This window comes from Ranitomeya variabilis, chromosome 5 (genome assembly GCF_051348905.1).
Source record: "Ranitomeya variabilis isolate aRanVar5 chromosome 5, aRanVar5.hap1, whole genome shotgun sequence".
NCBI classification, from domain to species: Eukaryota; Metazoa; Chordata; class Amphibia; order Anura; family Dendrobatidae; genus Ranitomeya; species Ranitomeya variabilis.
Window position 1 is genome coordinate 39975880 of NC_135236.1, and position 23661 is coordinate 39999540.

Genomic DNA, 23661 nt, shown 5'->3' on the forward strand with positions numbered 1-23661 from the left:
CTCACCTCTCTCCTCTTGCCCCGCGCTGCTCCTGGCTCCGGCCTCAGCAGCTGCAGTCTGCCCACCCGGTCACACAGCAGGTGCGCAATGATATGACGTCATCGCGCACCCGCAGTGTCAGCGGCAGGCAGAGCGGGGAATGATGGGAGAGGGGGCGTCAGCAGACGCCCTCTCCTCCATCATTGCATTCAACTGTACCGGCGTCTATGACGCCGGTATAGTTGAATGCGGGGCCGGGAGTGTGCCGCGACAGCGTGGGGAGTGTGCCGACAGCGGCACACTCGAGCGGCCCACTACTGCCATCAGCCCTTCTGGCATTTGCAGGTCCCAGGAGGTCAGGGTCATTTGTCGGCTTTATTTTTAGACTGTTGATCTACAGCCCTGTATACTGTATTACCGCCGTATACACTATACTTGTAAACTGAAGAATCACTCTGAAGAAAGGATCAGAGGAGGATGTGAAGTATTAGGGTATGTGCACACGCTGCGTCCTGGTGTGCAGATTTTTCCGCACTAATTTTGATAAATCCGCAGGGCAAAAACACTGCATTTTTCCTGCGGATTTATCACGGATTTACCGCGGTTTTTGTGCAGATTCTGCTGCGGTTTTACACCTGCGGTTTTCTAATATGGAGCAGGTGTCAAACCGCTGCGGATTCCACACAAAGAATTGACATGCTGCGGGAAAAAAAAAAAAGCAGCGTTAACGCGCGGTTTTTTTCCCGCAGCATGTGCACAGCGGTTTTTGTTTTCCATAGGTTAACATTGTACTGTACACCCATACCTCCCAACTTTTGAAGACGGGAAAGAGGGACAGTTTGCGGTGCGCAAAGCGCGCCGTGGCAAATTTTAGGCCACGCCTCTGACCACACCCATTCATAATTAGTCACACCCATATCCATGTCCCAACCACACCCATTTAGCACTGCTGATCACACTGTTTAATATACAATAATTATAAACAAAAAAATATGGCCACAGTGTCCCATACTGTATAATGGCCACACATGATGCTCCATACTGTATGATGACCACACATGATGCTCCATACTGCATAATGCCGGGCACATGATGCTCCATACTGTATAATGGCCCCACATGATGCTCCATACTGTATAATGCCCACACATGATGCTCCATACTGTATGATAACCCCACATGCTCAATACTGCATAATGCCGGGCACATGATGCTCCATACTGTATAATGGCCCCACATGATGCTCCATACTGTATAATGGCTGCACATGATGCTCCATACTGTATAATGACCGCACATGATGCTCCATACTGTATAATGACCGCACATGATGCTCCATACTGTATAATGACCGCACATGATGCTCCATACTGTATGATGACCACACATGACGCTCCATACTGTATACTGGCCACACATGACGCTCCATACTGTATAATGGCCACACATGATGCTCCATACTGTATGATGACCCCACATGATGCTCCATACTGTATGATGACCCCACATGATGCTCAATACTGTATAATGCCGGGCACATGATGATCCATACTGTATAATGGCCCCACATGATGCTCCATACTGTATAATGGCTGCACATGATGCTCCATACTGTATAATGACCGCACATGATGCTCCATACTGTATAATGACCGAACATGATGCTCCATACTGTATAATGACCGCACATGATGCTCCATACTGTATAATGATCGCACATGATGCTCCATACTGTAATGACCCCACATGATGCTCAATACTGTATAATGCCGGGCACATGATGCTCCATACTGTATAATGACCACACATGATGCTCCATACTGTATAATGGCCCCACATGATGCTCCATACTGTATAATGGTCCCACATGCTGCTCCATACTGTATAATGCCCCCACATGATGCTCCATACTGTATAATGGCCCCACATGATGCTCCATACTGTATAATGGCCCCACATGATGCTCCATACTGTATAATGACCGCACATGATGCTCCATACTGTATAATGACCGCACATGATGCTCCATACTGTATAATGACCGCACATGATGCTCCATACTGTATAATGACCGCACATGATGCTCCATACTGTATGATGACTGCACATGATGCTCCATACTGTATAATGACCACACATGATGCTCCATACTGTATGATGACCACACATGACGTTCCATACTGTATACTGGCCACACATGACGCTCCATACTGTATAATGGCCACACATGATGCTCCATACTGTATGATGACCCCACATGATGCTCCATACTGTATGATGACCCCACATGATGCTCAATACTGTATAATGCCGGGCACATGATGATCCATACTGTATAATGGCCCCACATGATGCTCCATACTGTATAATGGCTGCACATGATGCTCCATACTGTATAATGACCGCACATGATGCTCAATACTGTATAATGCCGGGCACATGATGATCCATACTGTATAATGGCCCCACATGATGCTCCATACTGTATAATGGCTGCACATGATGCTCCATACTGTATAATGACCGCACATGATGCTCCATACTGTATAATGACCGAACATGATGCTCCATACTGTATAATGACCGCACATGATGCTCCATACTGTATAATGATCGCACATGATGCTCCATACTGTAATGACCCCACATGATGCTCAATACTGTATAATGCCGGGCACATGATGCTCCATACTGTATAATGACCACACATGATGCTCCATACTGTATAATGGCCCCACATGATGCTCCATACTGTATAATGGCCCCACATGATGCTCCATACTGTATAATGACCGCACATGATGCTCCATACTGTATAATGACTGCACATGATGCTCCATACTGTATAATGACCGCACATGATGCTCCATACTGTATAATGACTGCACATGATGCTCCATACTGTATAATGACCACACATGATGCTCCATACTGTATAATGACCACACATGATGCTCCATACTGTATAATGACTGCACATGATGCGCCATACTGTATAATGACCACACATGATGCTCCATACTGTATATTGGCCCCACATGATCCTCCATACTGTCTAATGACCGCACATGATGCTCAATTGTTATGATCCGGTGACTTTGGAGCCGCATGAAACTTTCTCAGGAGAAGTGGAATCTGTACTGACCGCAAACCCTGAACTAACACCGCAACTAGAAGTAGCCGTGGGGTGTGCCTAACAAACCCTAGACACCTCGACACAGTCGGAGGATTAAATACCCCTATAGATGGAAATAGGAATACTAACTTGCCTCAGAGCAGAACCCCAAAGGATAGGCAGCCCCCCCAAATATTGACTGTGAATAGGAGAGGAAAGACACACACAGGCAGAAAACAGATTTCAGCAAAAGAGGCCACTCTAGCTAAATAGAGAAAGATAGGACAGAATACTAAGCGGTCAGTATTAAAACTCTAAAAATATCCACAGCAGATAATACAAAAAGTTCCACAATCTAACTGAAGACATGGAATGTATATCTGCCACTCCTGAGAATCCAACAAGACTGAGAAAATTCTGATACAGTCTAAGCTGGGCAAAAAAAACAATGAATAGCACTAAATTATTAAGCACACAGCATGTGTGCCACAAAAACCAGACACTTATCTTTGCAGACTTGGCAGCAAGGCAGAAGGAACCAGGCAATGAAAAACCTCCAAAAACAATGGACAACTGGCAAGGACTAATGAATCCTGCAAGCCTAAATACCCCAGTCAGAACTGCAATCAGCAGATACACCTGAACAGGGCTGCAACCCAGGGACAACAGCATTACCACCTACAACCACCGGAGGGAGCCCAAAAACCGCCGCAGAGGACCAATTCGTCACATCAGCGCCTTTCTTCGTCAAATCGGTTAGGGGCTTAACCACACTGGAAAAGTTGGCAATGAAACGGCGATAAAAATTAGCAAAGCCCCAAAATTTGTGAAGGCTCTTCACAGATGTGGGTTGAATCCAATCATGAATGGCTTGGATCTTAACAGGATCCATTTCTATAGACGAGGGAGAAAAAATGAAACCCAAAAAAGAAACCTTCTGAACTCCAAATAGGCACTTAGACCCCTTCACAAACAGAGCATTATCACGAAGGATCTGAAACACCATCCTGACCTGCTTCACATGAGACTCCCAATCATTGGAAAAAATCAAAATATCATCCAAATATACAATCATGAATTTATCAAGATAATTGCGAAAAATATCATGCATGAAGGACTGAAATACAGATGGAGCATTAGAAAGCCCGAAAGGCATCACAAGGTATTCAAAATGGCCTTCGGGCGTATTAAATGCAGTTTTCCATTCGTCACCCTGTTTAATACGAACAAGATTATACACCCCTCGAAGGTCAATCTTAGTAAACCAACTAGCCCCCTTAATCCTAGCAAACAAATCAGAAAGCAAAGGTAAAGGGTATTGAAATTTGACCGTGATCTTATTAAGAAGGCGATAATCAATACAGGGTCTCAAGGAGCCATCCTTCTTGGCAACAAAAAAGAATCCCGCTCCCAATGGTGACGAAGACGGCTGAATATGCCCCTTCTCCAAAGACTCCTTAACATAACTCCGCATGGCGGCATGCTCTGGCACAGACAGGTTGAAAAGTCGGCCCTTAGGGAACTTACAGCCAGGAATCAAGTTAATAGCACAATCACAGTCCCTATGTGGAGGAAGGGAACTGGACTTGGGCTCATCAAATACATCCTGGAAATCCGACAAAAACTCAGGAACTTCTGAAGAGGGGAAGAGGAAATTGACATCAAAGGAACGTCACTATGAACCCCTTGACAACTCCAACTAGTCACAGACATAGATTTCCAATCGAGCACAGGATTATGTACCTGTAAACATGGAAAACCCAGTACAACAACATCATGTAAATTATGCAACACCAGAAAACGGCAATCTTCCTGATGTGCTGGAGCCATGCACATAGTCAGCTGTGTCCAATACTGAGGGTTATCTTTGGCCAACGGTGTAGCATCAATGCCCCTCAAAGGAATAGGTCTCTGCAAAGGCTGCAAGGAGAAATCACAACGCTTGGCGAATTCTAAGTCCATTAAGTTCAGGGCAGCGCCTGAATCCACAAATGCCATGACAGAAAATGACGATAATGAGCAAATCAAGGTCACAGATAAGAGAAATTTAGGCTGTACAGTACTGATGGTAAAAGACCTAGCGACCCTCTTAGTACGCTTAGGGCAATCAGAAATAACATGAGCAGAATCACCACAGTAAAAACACAGCCTATTCTGACGTCTGAATCCCTGCCGTTCTGCTCTGGTCAAAATCCTATCACATTGCATAGGCTCAGGACTCTGCTCAGCGGACAATGCCATATTGTGCACAACTCTGCGCTCGCGCAGGCGCCGATCAATCTGAATGGCCAGAGACATAGAATCACTCAGACCAGCAGGCGTAGGGAACCCCACCATAACATCTTTAATGGCTTCAGAAAGACCCTTTCTGAAAATTGCAGCCAGAGCATCCTCATTCCATTTAGTGAGCAACATGGGACGTGCTCTGGAGGAGGTGGTACCTATACTGACAGCAGACCCTGAACTTAACACAACAACTAGAAGTAGCCGTGGGATGTTCCTGTCACTCCCTAGACACCTCGTCACAGCCGGAGGACTAAATACCCCTAAAGATAGAAACAGGAAAGCTATCTTGCCTCAGAGAAAATCCCCAAAGGATAGACAGCCCCCCACAAATATTGACTGTGAGTGGAGAGGGAAATGACATACGCAGAATGAAACCAATGTAGCAAAGGAGGCCAGTCTAGCTAGATAGATAGGACAGAATACTGTGTCAGTATTAAAATACTAGAAAAATCCACCAGAGTTTACAAAAATCTTCACCACCTGACTAAAGGTGTGGAGGATAAATCTGCTTCTCCAGAGCTTCCAGCTTAACTGAATAAATCCATACTGACAAGCTGGACTAGAAAAAACATAGAATGCACTGAACTATTAAGTCCACAACATATGGACTGCAGAGAACCAAGCCAGGACTTATCTTTGATGATCTGGTCAGAATAGCTGAGAAATCCATGCAGAGATGTGAATCCAACCAAGAAAATTGACAACTGGCACTAACTGAAGGATAGAGCCAGGCTAAATAGCCGAGCCAGAATAGACAATCAGTGGAAGCAGCTGCTTACTGCTAAATCCAAGGAGCAGCCGTACCACTTATAACCACCGGAGGGAGCCCAAGAACAGAACTCACAATAGTGCCACTTACAACCACCAGAGGGAGCCCAAGAGCGGAATTCACAACACCGGACTCCCAGATTCCATGGAAAATGCCCAATCCTGTGGTTCGCCACGCAGCAGGGAAATAATGATTTGATTTTAACCTGCTGAATGGAATCACCAGAGGATCGAGGTCTCAAAGCAAAAAACAGTTTACAGTTGTTTTTAAAACTCAGAAATTTGGACCTGTCACCAAAAAACAAATCGGGAGTAGGAATCTTCGGCTCCAAGACAGGAGTCTGAACAATATAATCAGAAATTCCCTGCACCCTAGCAGCAAGCTGGTCTACACGAGAAGCTAATTCCTGAACATCCATGCTAACACAAGACTCCTCAGCCACCCAAAGAAAAAGAGGGAGGAACAGGCAAAACACTACAGAGAAAAAAAAAAAATGACTCAACACCTTCGCTTCTTCTGAGATGCATTTAACTCATTGTGGGCCAGTTGTACTGTTATGATCCGGTGACTTTGGAGCCGCATGGAACTTTCTCTGGAGTAGGTGGAACCTGTACTGACCGCAAACCCTGAACTAACACCGCAACTAGAAGTAGCCGTGGGGTGTGCCTAACAAACCCTAGACACCTCGACACAGCCGGAGGACTAAATACCCCTATAGATAGAAATAGGAATACTATCTTGCCTCAGAGCAGAACCCCAAAGGATAGGCAGCCCCCCACAAATATTGACTGTGAATAAGAGAGGAAAGACACACACAGGCAGAAAACAGATTTCAGCAAAAGAGGCCACTCTAGCTAAATAGGGAAAGATAGGACAGAATACTAAGCGGTCAGTATTAAAACTCTAAAAATATCGACAGCAGATAATACAAAAAGTTCCACAATCTAACTGAAGACATGGAATGTATATCTGCCACTCCTGAGAATCCAACAAGACTGAGAAAATTCTGATACAGTCTAAGCTGGACAAAAAAAACAATGAATAGCACTATTAATCACACAGCATGTGTGCTACAAAAACCAGACACTTATCTTTGCAGACTTGGCAGCAAGGCAGAAGGAACCAGGCAATGAAAAACCTCCAAAAACAATGGACAACTGGCAAGGACTAATGAATCCTGCAAGCCTAAATACCCCAGTCAGAACTGCAATCAGCAGATACACCTGAACAGGGCTGCAACCCAGGGACAACTGCATTACCACCTACAACCACCGGAGGGAGCCCAAAAGCAGAATTCACAACACTCAATACTGTATAATGACCACACATGATGCTCCATACTGTATAATGACTGCACATGATGCTCCATACTGTATAATGACCGCACATGATGCTCAATACTGTATAATGGCCACACATGATGCTCTATACTGTATAATGACTGCACATGATGCTCCATACTGTATAATGGCCCCACATGATTCTCCATACTGTATAATGACCGCACATGATGCTCCATACTGTATAATGGCCCCACATGATTCTCCATACTGTATAATGACCACACATGATGCTCCATACTGTCTAATGACCGCACATGATGCTGCATACTGTATAATGACTGCACATGATGCTCCATACTGTATAATGGCCACACTCTCCATACTGTATGACATACAGGCACGCAGCTCACACACAGGCACGCAGCTCACACACACGCAGCTCACACATGCATCTCACACACACGCAGCATCACACACACACAGGCAGCATCACACACACGCAGCATCACAAACGCAGCTCACAAACATGCAGCTTTGACACAAATGCATCACACGCAGCCATCACACACACGCAGCCATCACACACACACAGCCATCACACACACGCAGCCATCACACACACACGCAGCCATCACACACACACCCAGCCATCACACACACACCCAGCCATCACACACACACACACAGCCATCACACACACGCACACAGCCATCACACACACGCAGCCATCACACACACACCAGATACCTTACACACGACACACATGCAGCATCTCACACACACACATGCAGCATCTCACACACACACGCATCACACACACACATGCAGCATCACACACACACACACATGCAGCATCACACACACACACATGCAGCATCACACACACACACATGCAGCATCACACACAATCTCTGTGGTGCAGGGGCGGCTGATGCCCATGTGCAGCTCTTCAGTTTCTCCTGCTCACAGCTCTGCACTGTCCCGGCACCTCCCCATCTCTCCTTCTCTGCCGGGATACCAGATAAGAGCAGGAGAAGCCGGAGCTCCGTGCACACACAGGAGGTATGCTGAGTCGCTGACCTTTCATCTTGATTGCTGCTGGCTCTCTCCCTCAGCGTGGCAGCGCCGCACAGGGGGCGGGGGGGGGCAGCTTTTATAAAAATAAAAAAAAGCCACAAACCTAAGTTACTCAGGTGCCACCCCCTGCATTGTCCCTGCCCTAGGCACGTAGTGCGGGACAACTAATGTCCCATCCGGGATCCCGGGGCTGACTGTCAAAATCAGGACAGTCCTGCGGGATCCGGGACGGTTGGGAGGTATGTGTACACCACATGGAAAACTGCTGCGGATCCGCAGCAAAAACCGCAACGTGTGCACATACCCTTAAGGCTGCCATCACACCAGCAGTATTTGGTCAGTATTTTACGTCAGTATTTGTAGCCAAAACGAGGAGCGGGTGATAAATACACAAGTGGTACATATGTTTCTATTATACTTTTCCTCTGATTGTTCCACTCCTGGTTTTGGCTTACAAATACTGATGTAAAATACTGACCAAATACTGCTAGTGTGACGGCAGCCTTAGGCTGATGAAAAGGTCAGAAAAAGAAGTGAAAAAACCCTTCAAATGAAAGCATCTGAGGGTGATGTGAAGAAATGTTCTCATGAACAGGATCAGAGTGGGAAGTTAACATTTTTTGTGGAAAGCATTACAGAAGGATGTGAAGAATCATTTGGATGAAAGTACCAGAGGAGGAGGTGAAGAATTTTTGTAAGGAAAGGATCAGAGGGATATGTGAAAAAAAACTCTTTCGATGAAAAGATCAGAAAAGGATGTGAAGCATCATTATGATTAATTGATCAGTGGAGGATGTAAAGAATCATTCTCATGAAAGGATCAGAAGAGGATGTAAAGAATTGTTCTGATGAACGTATCAGAGGAGGATATAAGGAATCTTTCTTATGAACATGATCAGAGGACGAACTGAAGAACAATTCTGAGGAAAGCATTAATGCATCAGAGAAGGATGTGAAGAATCATTCAGATGAAAGGATTAGAGGAGGACTGCCACGCTGCGATGGTGTTCAGTAAGGCACAGAGGCCTCAAACTGTCCCTGGAGCTGGGACCCTAACTATCCCTGTCTCGGGGGGGTACTCTTAAAGATAGAGATGCCCGAGTCTCCGACCTTACTATACTCCTGGTAAACCTTAATCTGTCCCCTCCCCCACCCCATGAGGCCAGGGACAGAAATGTTAGATAAACCAGACACAAAGACAAAGCAGGGATAAAAGAAAACCTCTATCATACAACAGCACTAACCAGCAATCGGGACTGGGAGGAATAAACTAAATGGGAAAAGGGAGCGGGAGATAAACACACACGTACTACAGCAAACCACAGAATGCCGCAACTCCAAACTTAAGGTACTTATCCTTAGCACAAGAAGACGAATCTCCAATAGCAACAACAAACTCCTATTCAGCACAATGTCTCCTAAGTGCAAGGAAGCAAAGCTTTCACCAGCAGGACAGAGAAGGTCTGGACAGATTTTATAGGAAGAGGTAATGACCAGATCAGAAGCAGCTGAAAATGGAGCTGCATGTTTCTGACCAGCATAGAAAGGATCGTTAACTTCTTCCGCAAACCAAATTAATTTAATATGGGATCCAACAGGCTAAATGGAAGATCTGTGATTCACAATACACAGTGATCTTCTACCCACAGATCTCCCAGGGTGGCGTGACACACTCGTGTCAAGGATATGACGAATTGTCCCGAGCAAAAAAATCAGGAGAATGTGAAGACTCGGTTCTTATTAACATGTTAAGGGGAGAATTTAAATAATCATTCTGAAGAAAGGATCCAAGGTGAATTTGAAAAATCATTCTGCTAAATGTAATAAAGTGCAATGTGAAGTATCGTTCTGATTAAAGAATCAGAGGAGGAAATGAAAAATCATTTTGCTGAACAGTATTAGAACGGATGTGAACAATTGTTCTGAAGACAGGAGCAGAGGAGGGAGGGGGTAAAGTATTTCTGAAAAAATAAGAGGAATTTTTATGATAAAAGTATCATAGGAAGAAGTGAAGAATTAATCTGAGAAAAGGATCAGAGGAGGATTTGAAGGATAGTTCTGACGAAACAAGAAGAGGACTTAAAATCGTTTTAATGTACAAGGTTGGGGAGGGATGTGAACATTTTTCTTGAAGACAGGATTAGAGGAGGAGTCAAATTATTGTTTTGATGAAAGGATCAGAGGAGGATGTTATGAATCAGATAAAAAGCAGAGGAAAACGTGAATAATTATTCTGAGTAAATAGTGGAAGAGGTTAAGAATCATTCTGATGAAAGGATCAGAAGAGGATGTAAAGAATCATTCGGACAACCAAGATCAGAGGCGGATGTAAAGAATCTTTTCTGATAAACAGGCAGATGACTTGTTCCTCTCAAGTTAATGGAGGCGAGTAATGTTGTAGAGGTTTTCTTTGCACAAGCGGACTCACATGATACGTTTGTCAGAGTAGTGCATGTGGGAAAAGTTTTTTTGGCACACTCTGCCTCCTCTGATACATATGGATGGATGCTCCCTTACTGTCTAGCTGGTGGAGGCGGAGTAATAGTGTAAAAAATCCCTTATTGTCAGGTTTGCAGAGATATATGGTGTGGAGAATATATTTTGTATGGTGTGAATCATTTTTTTGGCACGCTCTGCCTCCTCTGATACGGGTAGATAAATAATCCCTTATTGTGAGGTTTGTAGAGGTAGAGTATGGTGTGGAGATTTTTTTGGCACACTCTGCCTCCTCTGATTCATGTTGATGGATGATCTCATAATGTCAGGTTGGTAGAGGTAGGGTACAGTGTGGAAAATATTTTTAACGCTCTGCCTCCTCTGATACATGTTGATAAATGCTCCCTTACGGTTAGTTTGGTAGAGGTAGTGTACGGTGTGAATATTTTTGCCACACTCTGCCTCCTCTGATACATATGGATGGATGCTCCCTTACTGTCTAGCTGGTGGAGGTGGAGTAATAGTGTAAAAAAACAGTAATTAGACTTACTGGTAATTTTATTTCCAGGAATCCATCCTGACAGCACACTGGAGGACGTCCTTCTTATCCATGATGGGACAGGAAACACGAGAGGTTAAAAGGACCCTCCCCCTACCACCCTTCAGTGTTTTTCCAAAGTAACACATCTGGATGGATGCAAAAAACAAGTTTTATTCCAACAAAATAATCAATCATACAAATGTTACATCACATAAGTATAAAGATCAAAACTAACAGTGCTGTCAGGATGGATTCCTGGAAATACAATTACCAGTAAGTCTAATTACTGTTTTCCAGGTCACCACCTGACAGCACACTGGAGAAATACCAAAAGAGAATGGTATTTAGGGTGGGACCACTGCTTGAAGTACCTTTCTACCAAAGGCCAACTGAGGCGAAACCACATCTAACTTGTAGTGTTTAGAAAAGGTACTAAGATTAGACCATGATGCAGCTCTACAGATCTGGTCTGCCGTAGCCCCCCCTTTCTCCGCCCATGATGTGGCCATGGCCCTAGATGAGTGGGCTTTAAGATTAACTGGGGAATTCAGACCTTTAGCTTTGTAGGCTAAATTAATTGTAGATTTTATCCACCGTGCGATAGTCGCTTTAGACGCTTTTTTCCCCTTATTTGGACCCCTGAACTGAACGAACAAGTTATTGTCCCGTCTCCAGGGTCTAGATAAATCAAGGTACCTGAGTACTGACTCTCTTACATCAAGGTTATGGTAAAATCTTTCTTTTTGGTTTTTAGGGAATTGGCAAAACGACGGTAAAACAATCTCCTGATTCATATTAGTATCTGAGACGACCTTAGGGAGAAAGGCCGGATCAAGCCTTAGTACTATTTTATCCTCAAAGATCTGTAAATACGGGTTCTGTACCGAAAGAGCCTGTAGTTCCCCTAATCTTTTTGCCGATGTGATCGCAACTAAAAACGCGGTTTTAAGAGAGAGTTTGTTAATATCTATGTCTCCAGTTACATCCCAGGACTGATCACACAGAAAATTCAGGACCAGATTAAGATCCCACGGCGGGACTGATTTCCTAATTAACGGCCTTAGCCTCTGGACTGCTCTAGAGAATCGACTAATCCAGGGGTGGGTAGATAGAGAAAAATCAAAAAATACACTCAGGGCCGCTATCTGGACTCTTAATGTACTTGGTCTAAGACCTTTTTGAAATCCTGACTGCAAGAAGTCAAGAATTTTCGGGATATCTGGATGGTCAGTATCAACTGTCATCTCCCCGCAGAATCCACAAAATCGTTTCCATATCTTTGTGTAGATAGCAGATGTTACCGGCTTTCTGCTGGCTTGAAGGGTAGAAATGACGTCATCCGAAAGACCTTTTGCCCTCAAGACCGTCCGTTCAGGATCCAGGCTGCCAACTGAAGTGCTCCTGGGTTTTGGTGTAGAACTGGACCCTGTAGAAGAAGATCCTCTCTTTCTGGTAACAGGAGGGGTTCTTCCACTGATAATTTTTTTAACAACGGAAAACAACTTCGTTTCGGCCAGTGAGGAGCTATGAGAATGACTTTGGCCCCGTCCTCGCAGATTTTCCTGAGTGTTCTTGGAATCATTGCCAGAGGCGGAAACGCATACAGAAGACCGTTGTTCCAGGGTTGTGACAGGGCATCGATCGCAGCTGGGCTTTCCCAGGGGTTTAGGGAGTAAAAGGTTTTGACCTTTGCGTTTTGCTTTGTAGCAAATAGATCCACAGTCGGCTTCCCCCAACGATGACAAAGACCCCTGAATACTTCGCTGTTCAGTTCCCACTCTGTAGGGGATACACTTTTCCTGCTCAGGAAATCCGCCAACTGGTTCTTGGATCCCTCCAGATGTACAGCCGAGATTGACAGTACCGACTTCTCTGCCCACCTGAAGATCTGTTCCGCCAGATCTTGTAATGCCAAATGTCTTGGGCCCCCCTGATGTCGAAGGAAGGCTACCGTCGTCGTATTATCCGAGAAGACCTTTACATACTTGTTCTTCAGCAAATGTTGTGCCACCGTTAAGACCTTCCAAACTGCATGCAACTCTCTGTGGTTTGATGACTTCTTGCTGTCCTTTCTTTCCCAACGACCTTGGAAATATCTTCCTAGGACATGACCTCCCCAACCTTGCTGACTTGCGTCTGTCGTGACTGACACACTGGGGGTTTGAAGCCATGGTACCCCCAGCCGGAGATTTTCGGAGAGAGTCCACCACACCAGAGATCTCTTGATCTGAAATGAAAGATTCAGTCTTTGATCTAGAGAGTTCTGTCTTCTGTTCCAGCTCCTCAGAACTCCCTGCTGAAGCTGCCGGGAATGAAACTGGCTCCATCTCACGCAAGGGATGCAGGCCGTCATTAACCCCAGTATTATCATCCCGTCTCTGATCGTATTTCGGCCTCGGGAGAAGTGATGGACCTTCTTTACTATACCCTTTAGCCTGTCTTCCGGAAGGTAGGACATTCTTGTTTCTGAATCGAGCATGACTCCTAGGAATTTTATTCTGGATTTCGGTATTAGATCTGATTTCTTCCAATTTATAATCCATCCGAGACTCTCTAGTGTGGAAATGAGGGATTGACAGTTGATCCTGAGCTGGTCTACTGACTCTGCCGCGACTAAAAAGTCGTCTAAATAAGGGATTACCATCAAATCCTGATTTCTCAGATAAGCGACCACCTCTACCATAAGTTTTGTAAAAACCCTGGGAGCCGACGCCAGGCCGAAGGGGAGACAGCGAAATTGAAAGTGGTAGATCTTCCCTTCCATGTTTACCGCGAACCGCAGAAACTTCTGGTGGTTTAAGTAAATGGGAACATGGTAATATGCACTCTTTAGATCTAGAGTGCACATCACCATACCCCTTCCCAACAGAGGAATGGTAGACCGAATTGACTCCATTTTGAATCTTTTGTATACCACCCAATTGTTTAGGTGCTTCAGATTTATTATTGTTCTCGATTCTCCCGATGGTTTTGTTATCGAGAAGAGATTCGAGTAATGACCTCTGTACTCTTCTTGAGAGGGGACCGGAAGAATTGCCGCCATTTTTAGGAGGTCCTGTATATCCGACCACATTGGGGATGATGATTTTAGATGTGAGCTGGACACCAGAAACCTTTCGGGCGGAAGGGAGGTAAATTCGATTTTGTATCCCTGGGACACCACTTGTAACACCCAAGGACTTGTTGTTATTTCCCTCCAACCTTCTAGGAATCCGGCTAGACGACCCCCTACACTGACGGCGTCATTTTCTATGGTAGCTAGACCTCGGACCTGAGTAACTCGAGTCTTTGGTTTTGGGTCTACTATCCCCCCCTTTCTGGTAGCTCCATCTACCTTGTTTTCCTTTACCCCTGTAATCTGGTTTTTGATTATAGCGGGGTCTCCGAAAGGGCTGGAATTTTTTAGGCTTTTCTTCTGGGAACCCCTTTTTTACATCTGAGGCCTTCTCTAAGATATCGTCGAGGACCGGTCTGAAGACCCTGCCCCCAGAAAAGGGTATGGAACACAATTTATTTTTGGAGTGCATATCACCCGACCAGCTTTTGAGCCAGATAGCTCTTCGGGCTGCATTAGATAGAGATTGACCTCTAGCCGCAAACCTAACCGTCTCTGCGGATGCGTCTGCCAAAAAGGTGGTCGCCAATTTTAACAGAGGCAGGGATTTCAGGATAGTATCCCTAGGAGTTTTGGCTATTAATTGATTCTGAAGATCATTTAGCCACAGGTCCATGGAGCGAGCCACTGATGTCGCTGCAATATTTGCTCCAATAACTGCCGAAGAACTCTCCCAGGCCCTTTTTAAAAGGCCATCTGCTTTCCTATCCATGGGCTCTTTCAGATTGGAAGAGTCCTCAAAAGGGATTGAGGTTCTTCTGGATACTTTAGCCAATGGAATGTCTATTTTAGGAATGTCGACCCATTCTTTAACTTCATCCGGGTCAAACGGCAAGCGGAGTCGGAAATCTTTAGGGATAGTCAGTCTCTTCTCCGCCTCCTCCCATTCATCCAGAATCATGGATCTGATATGGGAATTTACCGGAAACACCTTCGCAGTCTGTGAGCGCAAGCCACCAAACATTTCATCCTGAACCGAACAAGATGGTTGTGGTTCCTCAATTTGCATAGTATGCCGAACAGCCTCCAACAGTTCTCCTGTGTCCGCCGCGGAGAATAAGTATCTTCTCCCTTTCTCCGGAGGGTCTCTGCTCTCCTCTTCCTCCTCTATATCGGACACAGAAGATGACGGGTCTCCTGAAGAGTAATCGACCCTCTGCCTTTTGCTCGGTCTCTCCGAAGGTGAGGCTTGAGGTAGTACCAGACCTGATATGGAAGCCTGAACCTCCTATCATGGCTCTCATATTTGACATAAGAGAAGCCTGCTCCTCTCCTATGATTCTGCAGGTGCACGCTTCACATAGGGGTTTCTGCCAGGTATCTTTCAGCTTGTCTGCACAAATAGGACACCTTTTGCTTTTGCCAGGCTTCTTTAACGGTTTTCCAGGTAATGAGGCCGCCTATAGGGAATAACAAATTCTAGCATAATGCCCCATTTTTTATTTTCTTTTAAAGATATCCATAATACAGGGCCCCTGCTCTACTTACTAGCGCCGTGGACTCCTGCCCCTCTGCTCTAGCTGCGTCCTCCATGATGCACTGGAGATCGCATACTGCTCCCGCACATACCTTTATATTTCTGTTCCTCTGTTCATCTGTACAGCGCTCCTGCGCTCACTACCGCTTCCTGTTGCAGAGACGCCGCCCGCCCCCCTCAGCCGCCAACCGGAAGTGATGCGCGGCCGGAAAGAGAGGATGGTGCAGCGAGGATTTGCTTCCCCATGCCGGCCGCATGGAGACGCCGATATCAGCAGAGGCCGCCGCTGGGATGGCATGCACCAGGGGGCGCGACGGAAGGATCGAGAGCCCCCGGCAGGGAGAAGCGATCCTCATACCAGGAGCAGCGCTACACTGGTAGGCAGAGGGACCCTCGGGCGGGTGTCGGCCAGCGGGTGCCTCATGGAGGGAAGGGTGAGGCAAAGCCCCCCCGATCCACATCCCCCCCGCACAGAACGGTAGCTTCCTCTCGTCCGTTCCTATCCATAATGGGACAGGAAAAACACTGAAGGGTGGTAGGGGGAGGGTCCTTTTAACCTCTCGTGTTTCCTGTCCCATCATGGATAAGAAGGACGTCCTCCAGTGTGCTGCCAGGTGGTGACCTGGAAAATCCCTTGTCAGGTTTGCAGAGATGAGTACGGTTTGGAGAATATATTTTGTATGGTGTGAATCATTTTTTTTGGCTTGCTCTGCCTCCTCTGATACATGTTGATGGATGCTCCCTGTCAGGTTGGTAGAGGTAGGGTACAGTGTGGAGAATATTTTTGGCACACTCTGCCTCCTCTGATACATGTTGATGATTGCTCCCTTACGGTTTGTTTGGTAAAGGTAGGGTACGGTGTGGAGAATATTTTTTTGGTACACTTTGCCTCTTCTGATACATGTTGATGGATTCTCCCTTATCGTCAAGTTGGTAGAGGTGGAGTATATTTTTTGGCAAACTCTGTCTCCTCTGATACATGTTGATGGATGATCCCTTACCATCAGGTTGGTAGAGGTGAAGTACGGTGTGGAGAATATTCTTTGCCACACTCTGCCTCCTCTGATACCGGAGGATCGAGGTTTGGAAGCCACAGGAAGTCCAACCTTCTGCTGGACGGGTGTCTGTTATTATTCGGCCACTCAGTGTATCTGTATAATTGGCCTATTTAGTGGCACTAATTACCCTGCATCTGCTAACGAGGCTGCCCCTCCCGGTAGTTATATAACCCCGGAAACCACAGCTAAATCTAGGAAGAAAAAAAAAGTATCTCTATAAAAAATCCTTTTTTCTCGTACTCGGTTATATAACCTTGACAGAAAAAAAAAAAATTCCTGGGTGATTGCAACAAATGACATAATAATAGACAAATGACTGGGAAATAAGCGAGTCTCCGGCAGCGAGAATATTACCTGATGACTCACAGCTGCAGGATGCGTCACAGTGAGCGATTGTGTACCGGTGCCAAGCGACGACCAACCAGCCGCGCCGGCCGTCAGCTGGAAACACACGGACGGGAGTGTGAGAGGTGATGCAGCCATCCAGGAAGACAAAGGCCTGCAAACGCTATATAGAGGGAAAAAAAAAGACTTTTTTTTTTTGCAAACCTCCATTTTTTTGGTGCTCAAGAAAAAAGGACCACTTTTTATCAGTGTCCAGGATCCGATTTTCATCCATTTTTGGTCCTTGTCCATTTTCACAAACATTTTATTATTTTTGTTTTGTCTTTTTATTTTTTTTTGTTGCTCTTTTTTTTAATGTGTAATTTTTTTTTATAGTTTTTATTTTTTTATTTATCTATCCACATGTTTTTTTTTTTACGGACTGATTGATTTAAAGGTCAATTTTGATTCGGGACTCAAAAAAAAGTCTCCATTTTTATTTAATTTTTTTGCAGACAGTCTCAGAAAAATAAATACAGACATGTCAACTGCCTCATAGATTATAATGGGTATGTGCAAAAAACACGGACTGACCACATATGTAAACAACAGACACAATTTTCTTTCTGATATCTTCGCGGATTTCTTGAGACTTTCCCATGATGTTACACAAAGAAGCAGTGTGTTTCAGGTGTGCATTAAAATACATTCACAGGTGTGTGTGAAATGAAAGTGCGCATGAAAAATAAAATTGCCAAAACAAAAAAGTATAACAGAATAAAGGAAAAAATAAAAACCAGATTGAAAAAAAAAGACATCTAAAAAAGAAAAAAAAAAAAAAATCTGCAAAAAAGAGATTAACAAGAAAAATGAAAAATAGGGGTTTCAACAAAAATAATATTTTACAAATGGATAAAAAAAAGATTCAGAAATAAATAAAAAATGATGTATATGCTGAAAAAAAAAAAAAAAAAAAAAGAAAATATACAAATTAACAATGGAAATAGAGAAGATTTTTATACAAAATGTATAAAATAAAAATCATGGTTTAAAAGTGTAAAATATAGAATGTACTTACGAGACAAGAGGAAACTAACGCATTGGAGAATGTGGGGGTGTCGGGGGTCTCCGGGATGATCAGGCTCTGAGTCAGTGACGGGGGAGGCGAGGTACAGAGTAATGATATCCTACATTCTGCGTGGGTCGTCCTGGTGATATCAAGCCGGTCACAGCGTTTTTTTTTTATTGTTTTTTATTCTTTTTCACATCTCTTCTTCTGTTGCTCCCACACAAGCTAAGAAAAGCCTCATGTGGGCTGAAATGGGTTAAACATGATTCCTTGGAGTTCTAACATTCCGTTCCGAGTTCTCGGCTTCGGTCACGTGACGCGAGTGATCCGGATACGGCGAGAGCTCATGTCTACCAGTCACATGTCCGAGGTTGTGGCTGCGCACAATGCGCATGCGCAGACCCAGAGTAGCTGGATTCACGCATGCGCGAAGGTAATAAGAGCTGCCATACAGATAGGACAAAGCATGGTTTATACCTTATGCGGAGCTCTCTGACTGGGCCGTTACAGGCCACAGCTTGTCCTGGAGAGGAAACACCGGAGAAGAGGGATTTTTTTAGAGTTCTTTGGTGGGGTTTTTTGGCATTTTTTCACAGATGGGAGCGTTATATGGCGCATGCGCAGTGAACACGAGAGTTCTTTCCCTGATTTAGTCTCGCACTGAGCGTTATCTCATTACCCGAACCCACAAGGGGAGTTTACGTTATGTCTCCTTCCCCTAGCCTTTGGGTCTTTGTTGTTTCTTGTGCCATCTTCTCACTTCCCAAGTGGGAGGAATCTAAAACAAGTCTGTGTATGGCGGACATGAAGTCTCATGTAAAGCAGATGGTTTCCTATTATCGCTTCGATACGTAGACGACTTGTCCCATATTCAATATGTATTACTTACCCGCGGAGTAGATGAGAGATGTGGAGTTTGGAGGCTGTGAACCCCGCCACTGTCGAGTACAGGGGGCTCCTGAGCGGTAGTGAGCATGTGCAGTGACCAGCGCTATAGACAGTAGGCGGAGCCGAGTTTGCACATGCTCACCGCAGCTCCATTCATACACGGGCTCCCAGGTGAATGCCCTTTTCGATAGGCGATGTATATGGGACTCCCGTCTCCATGCCTTCCTCCGAAATAATCAGTCAGAACACCACTTTTTTTTTGGTTAAACAACATTTATTTTAATATTTATGTTGTGGGTTAGGAGGAGGGGAGGGGAAATTCAGAAGGTGGAGGGGTAACAAGGAGAGAGGGGGAGATTTACCCTATTGCCCCTGGACACACTCGCCCCCCTCCCTCCTAATGATTCACAGGGCAACCAGGCACATGGGGGGGGATTCTGCAGAGGGGTGGCGGGGTAGGAATTTGGGGGGCAGTCTCAGCTTGGTATGTGCCTCGTTGCCCGGCTGGTTGCAGCTACATAATGGCCGTTCCCATGCAGGGGTTTGGATGTCACGGGTGTAAGAAGGTGAGTCCTCGGGATAAATGGCGTCCTCTCTTATTTCAGTTATGGGGGTAGTAAAAGTTGGGATTTGACACAGTTACCCATCATGGCATATATGGTTACGAGGGGCAGTGTAATTTAGGAAGTATACCCCCATCGGGGGAGGGGTAATACAAAGCATCCCATGCCACCTCGCAGTGCCACTTCCCTCCTAATGTGGCAAGGGGGCGGCTAGGAAGCTAACCTGCCCTCGCTATAATCTCCTGACCCTCTCTGGGTCTCCACCTGCCGGTTCTGCCCCCTGCAAGGCAGAAAAAACGAGGGCACGGGAGTGGGGGAAGCGTCGCCCCAAATCCTTACACCATATCCCTCCAGATCAGCGGAAGCAAAAGGGGGTCCCCTCCCTAAGTGCCCGACCAGCCGCATGGTGGAGCCTTCTGAGAAATCCAAGAGCCAGGGGTCCATTGCTTCAACCTTATCTATTGGCATACCGGGATGGGGGGTAGGGGCAGGGATGTGAGGATTCATATATTATATATATATTTTTATTTTATTTTTATTTATTTTTTATTACACACATACTGTACACACACACGTAATTCTCCTCCATTAAATCCTCAAATTAACTTAAAAAAAAAAATGGAAAAAAAAATATTTTGAGAGGGCAGAGGAGGGGGGTATATAAGAGACCAGTTTGGGGGTAATTGCCCCTCCCTCCCCCCGTGGGGCTGGGGGGGGTAAGTGTATAAACATCACAGACACACAGCGTCACGGGAAAACGAGGGAACAGAAAAACCTGCACACGGACAAATTAAATATATATATATGTATATGTGTGTGTATATATATAAGTTAGGGGGTCTCCAGTCATCGGGTATTTACATGGGAGAGAGCGAGAAGGGACGGCTTCTACACAACATGTCCCCACTTCCCTGTGTTCGGAGGGCAGGGGGGCGGGAGAGGCGGGAAAAAAGGAGGGAATTATGTCGAGTTTTTGTCTGGTCCCAGCTGGGGGGTAGAGATGATGATAGATCCGGCGAAGGAGGGGAGAAAAATTAGACAGAGAGACGGTGGGGGGAGAGATACGCGGTCCTTAGGTGCTGAAGTAAACTGGTTGGAAAAAGGAAACACAGAGATAGGGGGTGACAAAATGTCGGGGGAGACAGTAGGCAAGGCGAGGGGAGACAGAAGGCGAGGGGAGACAGAAGGCGAGGGGAGACAGAAGGCGAGGGGAGACAGAAGGCGAGGGGAGACAGAAGGCGAGGGGAGACAGAAGGCGAGGGGAGACAGAAGGCGAGGGGAGACAGAAGGCGAGGGGAGACAGAAGGCGAGGGCAGACAGAAGGCGAGGGCAGACAGAAGGCGGGGCAGACAGAAGGCGAGGGCAGACAGAAGGCGAGGGCAGACAGAAGGCGAGGGGTGGGAAGGCCGAGGTGTTATAAGAAAAAGGCATGGAGTGCAGAAAGGCGGGACAAGGGTCATAGATGATGAGATGGAAAGGGAGGAGGTGATGGGAGGAAGAGAGAAAAAAAAGCAAAAGAGAAAAAGAGGTTAGTACAGTCAGCCATGTATATATATACAGCACAGATCACAGAAGCGGGTATACACACACTATATATGCACACGCTACATATACACACACTACATATAAACACGCCAATAACACACGCGGCACTCACCAATAATTATGATGAGGATGATAGCACATATCACTCCCATAATGATCATCATCTGAGGGGAGAAAAAAAAATGGAGAAAGTTAGCCATGGCTGAGCCAACAAAGGATCGTCAATGTGAGGACTTTAATAGAAAAAGGGCAAAATGGCAGTACAAATAGGTCGTACGGCACTCAACACCTATGGCTGGGCCCAATCCCGATTCAGCAGATCGGGACAAATCTCAACTCAGCAAATCAACCCTCTCTCGATCAAGTAGATTGAGCCGATCTGCCAGATTGAGATTGGGCCAATCTCAAACTGGTGGCTTTGTCCCAATTTCAGTAAAGTGGATCAGTCAATCTCAACCTGATGGATCGAGGCAATATCATTTCGGCGGATCACACCGATCTTAATCCAGAAGATCATCTCAATCTCAAACCGGTGGATAGCACCAATTTCAGTCTAGTGGATAGGCCAAATCTCAACCTGACAGATCAAGGTAATCTCATTTAGACCGATCTTAATCCGGTAGATCGCCTCAATCTCAAACCGGTGGATTGTCCAAATTTCAGTCTAGAGGATCGTCCCAATCTCAACACGATGGATTGGGGTAATCTCATTCCGGTGGATCAGTATAATCTTAATCCGGTAGAATGACCAAATCTTGAGACTTTGGATTGATCTAATCTCAGTCCAGTAGATCAAGCCGATGTCAATCCAGCAGATCAGTCAAATCTCCATCCGGCTGATTGGCCCAATCTCGAACCAGTGTATTGGTTGATCTAATGGATTGGCCCATTCTCGACGACCCAAAACAGACAATCCAATGTCATATCTTCAAAGTGTTTTGGACCAACAACGACTGGTACTTTTCGTGCCATGGACTTCAGTTGTGGCTACTGTGGCAGAAGTGGGCTTGTGATGTATCTAATGTCTAAATGAGCTGAACCTTAATTTATCTCTCGACCCAACAACTCCACCCATTCCCTCCAGAGCATCCCAATCTAAGCCATAGATTTCGAGGCCATAGCAGTGGTGGCCATAGTTTTGGAGGATCAGGTAGACAGCCTTTATACACACCTTGAGGTTCTTCCACCAGTACTTGCGCTTAAGTTTGGCCGCGCTGGTTTCAAACTGCGAGGCTCCGGCCTGCAGAGCGTCCGCGCGGTCATCCAACTCGGACAGCTTCTGATCTCGTTCCAAAACCTTGTCTACATTCACACGCATAATATCCACCACCTGTAGGGGAGGAGAACAGACATTGAGCGCACTCTGTCCGTCGTATGGATGTATCTTCATGGTGTATCTCCAACCTCGTCTCCTCAGGACTCACCTCATCGACCTGTGCCTGGGTTTGTTGGAGCCTCCTGTTGCTGGTAAGGTTGGGGGGAGCTGGGGGTGCTCCACCTTCACCGGGGGCAGCGGGGGGACCAGCAGCTGGGGCAGACCTAAAAGAGAGAGAGAAAACTTTGACTGCCTCATATTACCATGTCCGGTGGGCCTAGCCCATGACAATGTCTGCCATGGCTCCCTCAGAAGGTAACCCAATATGGAGTCAACTTTGGAGCCAATCATTTACAATCTTTATTGGGGCAATGAGGGCACGGGGGTTTGCAGCAGGAGGAAAAATAGCCGCGGGTTTGAGTTTAAGGTATAAATAAATAAGATCTAAATATATGTAATCTGGATCATCTGCCCACATTTACAAACAGGGTTATATCCGTCCTGTAAATCCACGAGGTATAGGATTTGCAGATGGAGGGTACAGCAATGGACGTCGGGGCACTTATCAGAGGAGGAATGTTGTGACTTTAGCCGAGGCCGATGCTGGCCATCGAGGAGGAGGATTTACAAACACAGTATACACCTATAACATCCGATTCTGCACTAACGTTATTATAAAAACATAAAAAAGAAGGAAACTTCAAAAACCACAAGAAGGTGATGAAACGGTAAAAGGCACGAGGAAGAAAAGAAGGATGAGGAAGGAAACAAGGAAAAAAAAAAGACAAAAAAAGAAAGAAAAGATCAAGCCGAAAAAAGAT

The 23661-nt window shown here is 45.6% G+C and overlaps 1 protein-coding gene across 1 annotated transcript in view; it reads right to left on the reverse strand.

The window, feature by feature from the left end:
- Positions 1 to 19669: 19669 nt before the first annotated feature.
- The window catches only part of VAMP2 (vesicle associated membrane protein 2), a 30762-nt gene continuing 26770 nt past the window's right edge, over positions 19670 to 23661 (reverse strand). Inside the window, exons 2-5 of the mRNA XM_077261682.1 lie at positions 22950 to 23064; positions 22697 to 22855; positions 21638 to 21689; positions 19670 to 21069 (exon numbers count right to left, since the gene is read on the reverse strand). Of these exons, the coding sequence (XP_077117797.1) occupies positions 21053 to 21069; positions 21638 to 21689; positions 22697 to 22855; positions 22950 to 23064 (343 nt within the window). The 3' untranslated portion in view covers positions 19670 to 21052. The remainder of the gene's footprint in view (positions 21070 to 21637; positions 21690 to 22696; positions 22856 to 22949; positions 23065 to 23661) is intronic.